A 13269-nucleotide genomic window follows, 5' to 3' on the forward strand; every position below is an offset into this window, starting at 1 on the left:
GTGCCACTTCACTGACTGGGAGGCTGCTGGAGGGATGACCTAGAGACATGACCACTGCATCTCAGAGGACAGTGCTTGGGACTACAGTTGGAGCTGCCCCAGGAACTCAGGATACAAGTTGAGTGCTTATTACCTGTTCCCTTCTGTCTTCTACACCATGCAAAGGAGAAGCCATGGCTCAGAGGCTTATTCAGACTGAAGGGAAAATGCCACAAGGAGCAGCGATTTAAGGAGGGATCAGCTGTCGAAGAGATGAGCTGCTAAGCGCCTTCTCAGGAAACACAGTACCTGGTTCTGTTCACTGCCAGTCTCTCTAATTAAGGCTGTGCAATGATTTTGTTACTTTTTAAAAACAATAATAATGCAATTTCAGAGGCTGCCTGAGGTGAGGAAGATCTTGCTTGATGAGCCAGTTCCTTCTGACCTGCAGAGTACTCCTCCAGAAGCTGAACTCCGTGCTTGCTGAGGCTGATTATGACTAGATCAGTTGCCTTGATTACCTTGCACTGCTGAGCATTATTACTCTCAGTATTTGCCATGCACTGACTTCCTTAAGAGCTGTGCAGCAGGTTGCTGGGTAACTCTGTGTCAGTAAGACATCTCTGTTTCCCTCCTGGATGCTCATTCAGGGATAGTTCTGCATTGGTAAAGGTAGCAAAGAAAAGCAGTATTAGCAGCAACTCTGGGTAACCTGCATCTTACTTCCTAGGGCATCAAGAAGCCAAATTTCTGCAGTTTTCTTTCAGCACATACTTGTCTTCTGGGTATTTTTTCCTAGTAGTCTGTCTGCAATGTGTCCTGGCCTTTGTCATGCCTATAGAAAGGAAATCTCTTGATGGGGCCAGGATGTACCTGTTTCCAGCAGGCAGCCCCAGTGATGTTAGGGGGTTGACAGCTATACTCGTACTCTCAGGGAAGACCTCCACCAGCCAGGCTCAGCCCCAGTCTGCTCATCTCAAGCAGGAGGCCACAGTGCATCTCTCTGGTGCCACTCAAGAGGTTTCTCCAGGCACAGCCCATGTAGCATAGAGTTGCACCCAGTTCAGTTAGCCCAAGCACCAGGCATGCTAAAGGGACTGTGGTGTGATGCTAAGCTGTGCTGCACTGTGTCGTGTTCAGCTCTCACCTGCAGATTTCTGACACCACAGCTTGGCCAAAGCATCCCTAAGCACGACCGGACATGCTGTCCTCCTCATCTGTGATTCTCCTCTCTTGGCACAAGGGCACACAGAGCTCAGAAACCTGGACACATTCCCATCTCCTCTCTTGTTTCCAGATCTCTCTAATGGGATTCAGCTCTGCTCAGTTCATTTCCCTGCCCCTGTGCTAGCCACAGCTGCAGTCGGAAGCAGGGGAGCCTGGCGGAAGCTGTGCCTGTGGGAATGCCCCTCTGCAGATGAGAGGAGGCACACAGGGCAGAGGAGTGCGTGCTGTCCCACCCGACTCCTCTGGCCACAGGGGAAACGGGCTCCAGTCTGCAGCCTGTGGCAGCCCAGGAGGAGCAGGGCATGGCCCAGGCATTGTCTGCCATGGGGTCAGAGCCAGTGTAACAGCCCCTGTGCCTGCAGTGACAGTCCCCACAAGGCTGCCCTCCGTCACCCAGGGGTGTGCTCCAGCACTCAGCCCTCTGAGGGCTGGGGAGCAGCAAAGGATGCTTAAACCTCCTTTTTCCACAAATACAGGGAGAGTGTGTGCAAGATGGTGCGTTCCAAGCTTCTCCAGAGAAGAGTGTAGGTGGAATTGTGTGCTTATGCTGCCTGTAAACTGTACCTCTAGCAAAGAACTAGCCTGTCTCCTCAGGGACATGACTGCAAGTGCTGGTCCAGGAGAGCTACAAGCACTTCCACCCTCTCAGGACACTGCATGTTGCTGCTGGACCATGCCATGCAGAGCCTGGAGGAGGCATTGCTTGACTGCAAACTGTCTGCTGCCTCTCGCCAGCCTTATTCATCTCTCAAATCGTAACAACACTGACACATAGCAAATGAGCCCTGTGCTTCCAGGGTGGTTTGGAAAAGCCACCAGCTGCATGACAGCAACTATAGATCACTGTGCTCCCAGATGGGTCACAAGTGGTAATCGACCATCATTACGATTGCAGTCCTCAAGACGTGGCTCGGCACAGTGTTAAAGGGAGCTGCGTGCTGCTGTAGCTCTGGATGGACTGACTTGCACCAGGATCTTCACTATGCCCTTTCTAGCCAAAGGATCTCCTGGCTTTCTCCCGTCAGCCTCATTACAACACATACATTACAACCAATGTACTTCTGTTGATGGCACATGTTACTTTGGTGTTTGTATCTATAACATCTGCATGTCTCCTCAGCCTAAAGAGCACTCCTTTAGCTTACACCTTGTGCTGTGGCCTGCGTACGTGGGAGGTGTACCTCGACTATGGGAGGATCTCCACAGCTCTGATAGATCAGTGATGTTGAATCACACAATCATAGAATACCAGGTTGGAAGTGACCTCAAGGATCATATGGTCCAACCTTTCTAGGCAAAGCACAACTTAGACTAGATGTCTCAGCACTCTGTCCTGCTGAATCTTTAAAGAGTCCAGTGTTGGGGAATCCACCTCTTCCCCATGGAGATTATTCCAATGGCTGGTTGTTCTCATTGTGAAAAATCTTCCTCTTGCGTCCCGTCGAAATCTCCCCAGGAGTAACTTGTGTCCATCACCCCTCATCTTTTCCATAGGACTCTTTGTAAAAAGAGAGCCTCTGTCTTCTTTGCAGGCACCCTTTAAATACTGTAACATAGTGGGACCTCATCACTCTCTACAACTACCTGAAAGGAGGTTGTAGTGAGGTGGGGGTTGGTCTCCCAGGTAACAAGGGACAGGACAAGAGGAAACAGCCTCAAGCTGCAGCAGGGGAGGTTTAGATTGGATATTAGGAAACATTTGTTCACAGAGAGGGTGCTGAGGCATTGGAACAGGCTGCCCAGGGCAGTGGTGGGATCACCGTCCCTGGAAGTGATCACAAACCGTGCAGACAAGGCCGTCGGTGACATGGTTCTGTGGTGGCCTTGGAAGTGCTGGGGCAGTGGTTGGACCTGATGGTCTTAAAAGTCATTTCCAACCTGGCTGATTTGATGGTTCCATAGTGATCAGGTCTCCCCCGGGCCTTCTTTTCTCCAGGCTGAAGCAGCTCAGCTCTCTCAGCCTTTCCTCACACAGTTTCCCAGTCCCAGATTACATTTCTGGCCCTTCTGTGGACCCTCTCCAGCCTGTCCACATCTTTTTCTAATAGCTGAGGGAAGGAAAAGGAGGGCTATGTACAAATGTGTGGTCCAGCCTGTGCAAACTTCTGCCCCTAGGTCTGCAAATCTCCAGATGGGAAGAGATATGTCCTGAGGATCCCATTTGGATCTCAGCAAGCCACAGGCTTTAGAGCTGGGGCTGAGTTTCTTGCTACTTTGAGTGCCCTGGGCTGCCCCATGAGGGACAATGGGGAGGAATTTATTGTACCCTCATGTGCATGAACCAGCCACCAGCAAAGTTCAAGGCCTTCTTGCCAGGGTTCAGATCCCAGCAGCAGCCAGGCTCCACCAGCATCAACTACAAGACTCCAAGGAGACTGCCGCGCAGAGCAGGGTGTGGAAACTGCTCAGCTCAGACCAGCAGCCTGCAGCACAGCTGCACCGTGTATGCGCAGTACTCCTGGCCCGAGGATGCCTGTGTGCAGAGCTGCAGCAGGACCTGGACTTCTCCCAGGGACACAGCCTGGAAGATGCACTCCAGCAGCACGCTGCCTAATGCAGTGCAGCTGAAGCAGGACCAGGCGAGGGTGAGGCCAAAGTGGCTCTCCTGAAACATGGAGAGAGTGGAGCTCAGCATCAGCTCGCTCTCCAGATCTGTGCAGATCAGTCCTCGCTATCTGGCCTTTTCCAAATAGTTTTTCACCCTTACCTTGTTTGCCCCTCTCTGTACCTGTGGGCAGGTGAGAGACACTTGCTTACCTTGTGTTTTTCTTGGCATCCCTGTAACAGAGCTGGCAGTTCTGTTTGTGGTTTCAAAGGGAAGTGTGTGTTAGGTTTTCCCAATGCAAAACTAATGTGATTTCTTGTTGAGTGTTAAGGAAGCAAAACAGGAATTAATTGGACAATATCAAGGGGCTATTACAAGATGCTTGCATTTCTTTTCTCCAAAAATGAAAGCAAGAACTATATCCTACATCAAAGCAAGAACAGAGCATCTTCAACACATCCTCACAGCAAGGAACTGCCAGCAAGGAGCAGCCCAGGATAGGATATTGCATACCTCTTACATATGCTTAGGCCAACAACTGGGGGCAGCCCAGCAAGTTGCCACACATGAACTGCTCCACAGCAAGTGTTCCTGCGTGCAGAGCTGGCCTTCATCATGCTGCCAGGAATCATCCTAGGTCTGCCCTCTTCCAGGGGGCTGAGCTAAACCAGGGTTGATCCCACAGCAGTGCTGGAGACACAGGAGGTCACTGCGGCTCCAGTGGTATCCAGTAACTTCATCTGGTGTCCCCATGTTTTCGGAAGCAAGCCTCTGGCTTGTTCTGTCTCTGGCTATTTGGCAGCTCTGTCTTCTGCTGAAGGGTTTTGTGGGCCTGATTGTTTGCCCCTTGAAGAAGTGGGGTTAAAGTGCAGGGATGCTGGAAGCTGGGGCTCAGGCCCTCCTCCTTGTACAGGATTCTCCCAAAGTCTGCTAAGAAACCACCGCAGGCTGCCAAGCACCATCTGTGCTGGCCTCAGGAGGTCTGAGAATGGGGAGCAGCAGGTTCAAGTGAGCACAAGGGTTCACAGCACGAACAAAGTGCTCTGCTGTTTGAGTGGAAGCAGCAGCAAGTGACCCATGCCCCCACCTAGGCACTAGCTGGGTGTCCCAGCTAGGCTGTCATGCACGCTGCTCCTAGCAGGGGGCCTGGGGGTCAGAGTTATTCTTCTGCATGCAGGGAAGTCCACACAAAGAGAATAATTGATGTTTTGACCCTAAATCTCTTGTTTCCAGCAGTGTCCCCAGTGCTGGCTCATGTGCGGTTCCAGGGCTTGGGCCAAATCACAGCAGGTCATGTTCAAAGCATCACAAGTCTCCTCTCAGAGAGGACCCCTCTCAGAAGGCTGGGGCTGGTCAGGGCATAGACCCCATCCCTTTCTGCCACGTGTGCAGGTGAGGGGCTCTGGGCAGCCGGGCCGTGAGCTGGGCTGGGCAAGTCTCTGTGCTAGTACAGATGGACTGAGGGACATGGCCACTGCTGCTGCAGGGTGTCACTGAGACCAGGCTCAATGAAATGCACAAGAACTCAGCATGAATTCAGCATTGCCCACAGCAAGGCTGGGGAAAGGCAGAGCAGTTTGCCTGCCCAGGGCCAGGGAATCCCATAGCCACATGGGAGGCAATGAAAGGGATTTAGCAAGGTCGTGCTTGAAAAGAATATATCCTTGTTTTATTTCCAGGCTGGAGCCTTTGAATCAGTTCCGCCTGCTGAGGAAATACACTGCCCTTGTGTCTGCATGAACAAAGCCAGCGGCCAGGGCCATCTGTGCACCCAAGTGACAGCACGTCGGTACTGGGGGGTTCAACTCCTGACTGGCTCTTGCAGTCATCATAGGGAGCATAGGGGAGATGATGTGGTAGGATGGCGATCCCAAGAAAGCAACCAATCCCACAGACACAGGGCTTGGCCCTGGAATGATGCAGGCATAGGCTTAGCTGTGTACCAAAGGGGTTGGTTAGGCCAGCACAGTGCCTCAGTGGGACAGGCAGCATCCAACCTGAGCCCTCAGGGTTGTCTTTCCAGCAAACATCTCTGGTGCTATTCCTGGGGACCCTGCAGTGCCCAGGCCTCCCCAGACCCCACAAACACCCATAACCCTGAAGCACCTCCTTACTGTAGGAGTCCAGATTGATAAGGAGTGTCTTGGGCTGGATTGGAATAATAAGAACACCCTGTGCTGAGCTGATAAGGCCTCAAATCTGGCACTGCCAAGACTGGCAGTGATTTCTGCAGCACCCAGAACAGCTTTGCTGTTGTTATCAATTCTACCAAAACCTAAGTGGCTTTAACAGAATCCAGCCAACTGCCAGGCAGCAGCCCAGCTCTGGGACTTGGCAAGGGGCAAAACCCACTGCATCATCCCCTCCAGGTCGTGGAAGGCTGCAGACAGCTTGGCTGCCTGGCACAGAGGACATGAGGCTTTCTCCCAGCTGAATTCTACACTGCCTCCATGCTGGCCTGATCCAGAGTCCCTTCTGGAGCAAGGCTTCCCCCTGCCAGCTTCGGGTTACACATGTGAGTCTGCTGTGCTGCTGTACGGGGACAGGGGGAAAGGAGGGGAGATGAGAGAAAGGAGCAGAGCCTGTGCTCCACACAGATCAATACAGCTCTGCTGGGCTGGACCCTTGAGCGTCCCAAACCCACCACGTCTCTCTGCGTGCATTGAGAAGCCTGTACCTCACCCATGATCCAGCCAGGGATGGGGATCCTTTTGGAGCAGTACATGGATGTCACCACTGCAGAGGGGAGACACCCAAAAGTGTCCCCATCTCAGGTGTCCTCCCTCCTCAGGTTCTGCCTGGGGTTTTCCCTGCGCTGCAGTGGCAAAGGGCTGTGTGCTTCCCCCAGCAGGATCCCCCAGGGTCTATGATTAATAGTAGCGGGTGCAGTGGGAACTCTGCCTCTTCCAAAGATGCAGGGGCTCCTCCTCAGGCCCTGGAATTAACTCCGACATCAATAAAATCTGCCCCAGAGATGATCTGCTCTGCAGATGCCAGCCCAGAGACCCCCCTGCCTCACTCGTGCAGAGATCATCTGCTTTGCAGACCCCAGCTGTCCTCAGGGCTGCCGCAGAACCCCTGCACATGCTCCCCATGTGCAGCTCCTCTCCCAGGGCTGCTCTATTTAACAGTTTACTTTTCACCCTCCTCCTGCAGACCCCGGTTTCCCCGGCATCACTGCAGCAAAGGAGAACCAGGGACCTGTACGCAGCAGGAGCGATCGCTGCCTTCCCATCCCTTGCTTCCCCCATTGTCTGCAGCAGGGGAGCAGGAGCTGTTCCTAGGGGTTCATTCCTAGCCCACAGTTCACACCAGGAGCTTTGCTCACAAACTGGCCTTGTGTGTGTGTGTCCTGCTGACAAGCATAGGCTCTTCTGCCTGTTACTTTATGTGTGTTAATTGATGTCAGGCTGAGAGCACATCCTACTTACGAGAAGCCAGAAGAAGCTGAGCTGGACCCATGCCAGATGGGCAGCAGCAGTGGTGCAGTGTTTGAGGAGGGGTCATTCAGACCCATGCTCTCTCCCTGTTGCCTGCCTTGGCTCAGTTACAGTTCTTAGCAGCAAAGATGCTCCGGCTTTGCTCGTCCTCAGAGCAGGCCTGGCAGGAGCGAGTGGGTGATGTCAGGTGGGCAAAGGAAGAACAAGGACAGAGATGAGGACGTGCGTTCATGTGGGCACTGATGATGGCCGGGAGCAGGCTCAAGAGGGAGGCTCCCTGTGCACAGGGCACAGCCAGCTCCACAGTCGCCCATCTCCCAGGAGAACCCACTCTGCAGGACCCCGGGACATGGCCCTGTCTGTTCTGGTCTCCCCTCACCCTGTGGTGCAGGCTCTGGTCTCAAGGGACAGGTTCAGCCCAGGCTGGGGCTCCAGACAGAACTCCTGGATCCTGTCCTTAGGAAGCGCTGTATCCAAAAGTCAGGCTCTCGTGACTGGAGCCAAAAGCCAATTAGTAACAGTTTAGCTTCATCAACTTCCTGACTGAATGCAAGTTTTAATTAAACATCCCATTTTAATTACTCAGGCATCACATACAGTAAGCTTGCCTCAAGTTTTAAAGGCCGTAGGTCTTTTGCTTTAATTAAAATAAAGAAGCACAGGACTTCAGCATCTGTGACAGCTCCTCATCATTTTGAGGGTACAAGCAGAACAGCTGGGAGCAGCAGCTTTTCTTGCTGTGGCTTATTCCTCTTCTCTTTTACCTCCTATGGATGCTCCAGCAGAGGAATTTGCTGTGAGATTACTTGGTTGAAAGGAGAGAAAAAACGAGCTGGTTGCAACTTTTGGGAGTCATAGGAGGTACTGGGCTTTCAGTGCAATGCCAAGAGCAATTTTGGGCTGTTTTTTCTGTCTTGGGGTGACAGGCAGCACCTAGCACATGTGTGACTGATGAGGAGGTGCAGACATCTGAAATCTTAGGGGCAAGTGGCCTTAGAAGCAGGCAGATTTTGCACCACCCAGAGAAAGTAGCTGTCACAGGGCACACGTTTAAGCTGTGAACTCCTTGTTGCAGGACTTTGTGGATGATCAGAGAATCATGGAATCACAGAGGAAAGGACCTTACGGGCATCCAGTTCCAACCCCCCTGGGCACTGGCACAGGTTGCCCGGAGAAGCTGTGGCTGCCCCATCCCTGGCAGTGTTCAAGGCCAGGTTGGACAGGGCTTGGAGCAACCTGGTCTACTGGAAGGTGTCCCTGCCTGTGGGAGGGGGTTGGAACTGGGTGATCTTTAAGGGCCTTTCCAGCCCAAACCATTCTAGGATTCCATGTGGGTGCAGCCCTTGCTGGCTGGGTACAGAGCTCAGAGCAGGGATTCTAGCTGGCCAGGTGACCTGGGCTCCAATTGGGTTTTGGCTTGCAGAGGAGCCCTCCTCTGCTGAGCAGAGCAGGAGAATGGTGTCTCTCCTGACTACTCCATCTTGTCCAGTGTCAGAGCCTGAAAGCAAGTGGAGGTTTGAAATGGGAGCAACTGCTCCTTGCTGTTGTTGGTGGCCAGCACTGGCTAACTTTGGGCTTTTCTTGGTATGCCAGATGGAGCTGTCACACAGAGCTGGCTTCATGACTCCAATGCCAAGCAGGACCCAGTGCCTCCTAAAATAACAAGCCCATCTCCCTCCTCACCTCAAGGTAAACCTGGAGGAGCTCCACTGCTGGCAGCTGTGTTACACAGCAGGAGAAGCAGATCAGCTCTGTCTGAGAAATGATGCTGTGTTTAAAATGGTGCTTTTCTCTGTTTCTTGGAGCCCGCTCAGCCCTTCTGAGCCATCAGCCTTCTGCCCAACTGTGCTCATCCGTGCCCTGGGACAAGGGAGAATCAGAGAGTGACAGAAATCCCTTTGTCAGCCTGCCTGGGAAGGAGGGTTACAGAGCTATTAGTGAGCACAAAGAAGGGATGGATTCTCTTCTAAGTGCTCTGGGGACAGATTTAAATGCTTAGCTCCCATTAATGTTAATGTGAGTTACAGAGGTCTCTTCATACTGCCTTGAAACAAGAGCATTGAAAAAGAGGCCAGCTTTCCGCAAAGAACAAATTCACTTGATTTTAAGAGCCACTAAATGAGATTTTTCTTCATTTCACACTCATTAATTCCTCTGCCTGTGATAGCTTGGTGTGGGATTCTGCTCCAGTCCAGCACATGCAGGCTGGCTGGCGCGCTGCACACTGGAGGACAACAGGTCTCCATCCACCATCCACCCTGCACTGAGGGGACAGTGGTCCCCAGAACTGGGTTTCTGGCCCCAAGAAGCACCAATGATTTTGTTCCCACATGGAGATGCAAAGCACAACGTTCCAGCTTTTCACAGGGAGGGGAAATCCCTCCAGTGTGTGTCAGAAACATTAACAGCATCTTGCTTCCTGATAGCTGGTAGAGCACCTCCAGAAGACAAGGTCTGAGGTCCTTCTGACCCCCTGCTCCCAGATGGAGGACTCCTCCTGAGTGTCCGTCTCCTGCTCCTTCTATATAGATCCCGCAGAACCTGTGATTCTGCCTTCTGTGTCTGGTGATGAAATCCTTCTCCGAGGTGACAGACTGCATTAAAGCTTGGGTTTGCTTCAAGGGTCATTGGAGGTACCTGTAGAATTTACAAACCCAATCAGTCATTTAATTTCTCTCTGCAGCCTCTGACTTATTAACATAATAACAGAAACCAGAAGGGCTTTGTTTTTCTGTGACATATGGCTATGAATCACATTGTCACTGCGCCTGCAGCACTGCCCTTAATGAATACATTCAGGCATGCCCATGAGTCCCTGCACACATTCCCATGCGCGCTCCACTGTTGTATAGCATTAATTAACCTTGTTTAACGGGCTGACTGTGATGGCTTGCAGCTCAGAGTCCCCAGCGGGTTGACTCTTGCCATAAGCAGCAGGGATACAGGAGGAGAGCTGGGCAAATGTTTGTTTCAAAGGGGATGTGTCCAGGAACATGTCTGAACTCTGGGAGAGTCTTGTCATGGTGGGGACCCTTCCTGGAGATCAGCACAAAGCTCATGCTGATGAAAAAAGCAAACCTTAGAGCTCCTATGTCCAGTGAGAACCGTATGTATGGGAACACCAGGTTTGCTCAAGCGATGCTAGCACATCACTGTGAGCTGGGCATCCCATTCTCCATGCTGGGGATAAGGCACGGGTCAGGGTGTCCACTGTGCACCTCCCCAACCTTACAATTGTGGTGAAAATACAGTTTCCTGAGTAGTTCATGCCCCCCACCTGCAGGCACTGGTGGCATTGAGAACACCTTGAGCAGAGGGAAGGGCTGAGCTGGGGAGTGGGATGCTCTGTAAGACCACAGGGAGAGATGCACTGAAGGTGATGGACCATCCTTTTCATTTTGTGGACAGGCTCAAAGCTTGTTGTGCCATTGAAGACATTGTGCTGCGAGGTTGGGAGTGTTCAGGGTGAAGGAGCTACGTGTGGACAGTGCGCACTGGCATCACAGAGCTCTTACTAAATTTCAAGAGCACATTTTAAATGCTTTCCCATTAGGAAAGACTCAAAGAGTTATTTTGATATATAATCCCCTTTCTGGGATGTATATTGATAGGAAAAGAAAAAGCCTTCTGAAGACTTTATTAAAGGAAAAAACCCCAGCATGCTGCAGGTTTAATGAGGAGCTTGTAAACATAACAAACTCCTGCTGATCTTCTCTCAGTTGCCTGTGTTGCTGAAGGCCAGGACCCTGCAGTTCTCAGCAAACCACCTTGCTGGGTTTAACATGTCTTCCTAAATCTGGGAGGGCTGGAGCCATGCATGGCTGCAGAGGGCAAGCATGGGGCAGGGCGAGGGAGGCTTTCACATGGGCGCAGTGGAGAGGATGAGGCAGGGCTGGGTGGTCCCTGGGGTGCGTGAGGCTGCCACTGGGGGAGCAGTTTGGGCTCTGGCCTCAGCTTTCCTGCAGCTTTGGCTTAGGGAGGGGAAGGAGGAAAGACAGGGAGACCTACTGAGCTGATTTAGTAATCCCATTTTTATTAGAGATGCATTTGCTGATTAGCTCCGCATCCTAATGACTTGGGCACTATAAATTACAAAGGAATTTCAGAAATCACTAGGGTTATATTAACATCTCCTGGGGAGGCGGCAGTAAGGTCATTTTCTGGGCCATTAAATGGTTGCCATTCGTTTGCTACCTCGTCTCTCTGATAGCAATGCCTCTTTTTCTCAATTTCAGCCCAGCACCATCTCAGCAGGCACCGCACACTGGTGACCTTGCATCCCTTCTCCACCATCACTCCCTTTACTCTCCTCTCCCATTTCACCTTCTCCCTCTCTCCATGCTGGCATCCAGGGGAGCAAGGCACAAGGCAGGCGCCAGCCTGATGCCAACATCCTGATCACAGGACAGATGACACATTAGGTTTTTGGAGATTTGGGCTCCCTTCTTTGTCTGCCACAAAGAAAGATCACACCTCAAAACCTGTGTGGTGTTTGCAGGCAGTTTGCAGCCCACAAAAGAGGCAAAATCCCTCTGAAAGGTAAATTGTCATGGGTGATCAACTCTTACTGAAATCACAGCAAAAGGGCAAGATTCCTGCTCAGCTCAGCACAGGCAAGAGCAGGCTGTGAGTGTGTGCTCCTATCCCTAGCACCAGAGGAGGAGGGAGCAGTATTCTGCATGGCGATGGAGGAACCAGCTTTACCTTTCAGGGAGATTTTTGGTCTGATTTGGGGTAGCCTGACCTGAGCCCTTCTGCTGATCACCTGCAGCAAACATGGGTCAGATCCTACAGGGGTGTTGGTGTCTGGCTCCCTGGAGAGCACAGATACATAGTAGGTAGTGACTGGCTCACTTCGAGACCCTGGATGGATGTGGGTTGTCCCTGATCCATGTGGATACTCATTATCTGCTTCCCAAACACAGGGCATCCATGATGATGGCTAACCCTCCTTTTCCTCTCCTTACATGCAGGGCAGCAAGGGCAGAAGAATACCTTGGTGGGTTGCTGAAGGCTGCACACTCCAGGAAGGCAGTGCTGAACTTTAGTCTATCCCCAGCCCAAATCATACACATATCAGTTCCTCCAGCATGAGGATGAGTCCAGGACATGGCAATAACCTTGCTCTTTCTTCTCCCTGCAGAGCCAGCTTTCCCAAGCCCTGAATGGGTTGTCAGACAGAGCCAAGGAAGCAAAAGAGTTCCTGGTCCAGCTCCGCAACATGGTGCAGCAAATCCAGGTACTGTATCTTCTGGCTGGGAAACAGTCAGCCCCTTCCCACCAGGATGAGTTGCTCTCTGCAGCCCTGTCCCATCTCCCCACCTTTGTTTGGTGGGTGCTGTCCCAAAGGGGCTCACCCCTGACTTTTCATGTTACTCCCCTGCACCCTCCCAAAAAATGCTCCTCCCAAAGCTGCCTGTGTCATGGAGGGAGCAGCAGAGACCCCAGTCTCTGCCATGGGTAGATCCAAGGATGTGGCAGGACAGACCAAAGCTGTTCCCCACCCGCTCCCACCACATTTGCTGTGAGCCAAGGGTGTAAGCATCCCACACGCTAATGCTATGGATTTATGAGTTGCAGTGGTGCAGCAGCACATGTAGAAATGGCTCATGTGGTATCATAGTAAAAAAATCAGGTTTCCCAACTGAAATGGAGATGTGTCCGGGCTTGTGATGCTCTGCTCTGACCCACAGGAGAACAGTGTGGAGTTCGAGGCCTGCCTGGTGGCCCAGTGTGACGCCCTCATTGATGCCCTCAACAGAAGGAAAGCCCAGTTGCTGTCCCGGGTCAACAAGGAGCACGAGCACAAGTTGAAGGTGAGCCCTTACCCACCAGCTTGAATGGTGCTTTCTGCAAGGTTGGCACCAGATGGGGATGAGGACTGGTGTTGTTTGTTGGTGTGAAGCACCATAGGAGGAGAGAGGAGGTCTGTGGAAAGCCTCTCTTCTTGTTTTCCACATTAGCTGAACTTTGTTCTGCTGCAGATGCCCAGCCTGCTGTAAAGCATGACAGGCTTCCTTCAGGTCATGGTTCTCGCTGAATTACACTACTGCTGGGCCAATTACTACTCCTTATGTC

At 52.0% G+C, this 13269-nt stretch overlaps 1 protein-coding gene across 1 annotated transcript in view; it reads left to right on the forward strand.

Annotated features, from left to right (window-relative positions):
• The window catches only part of LOC133220795 (E3 ubiquitin-protein ligase TRIM9), a gene marked incomplete at its 3' end in the record, with an annotated part of 32749 nt that extends 19742 nt beyond the window's left edge, over positions 1-13007 (forward strand). The window contains exons 2-3 of the mRNA XM_061369149.1: positions 12335-12430; positions 12885-13007. Of these exons, the coding sequence (XP_061225133.1) occupies positions 12335-12430; positions 12885-13007 (219 nt within the window). The remainder of the gene's footprint in view (positions 1-12334; positions 12431-12884) is intronic.
• Between the last annotated feature and the right edge of the window lie 262 nt (positions 13008-13269).

Source organism: Neopsephotus bourkii, unplaced genomic scaffold (genome assembly GCF_033783945.1).
Source record: "Neopsephotus bourkii isolate Nb327-2 ecotype Australia unplaced genomic scaffold, CSIRO-AGI_Nbou_v1 NB_1477, whole genome shotgun sequence".
NCBI lineage: Eukaryota > Metazoa > Chordata > Aves > Psittaciformes > Psittacidae > Neopsephotus > Neopsephotus bourkii.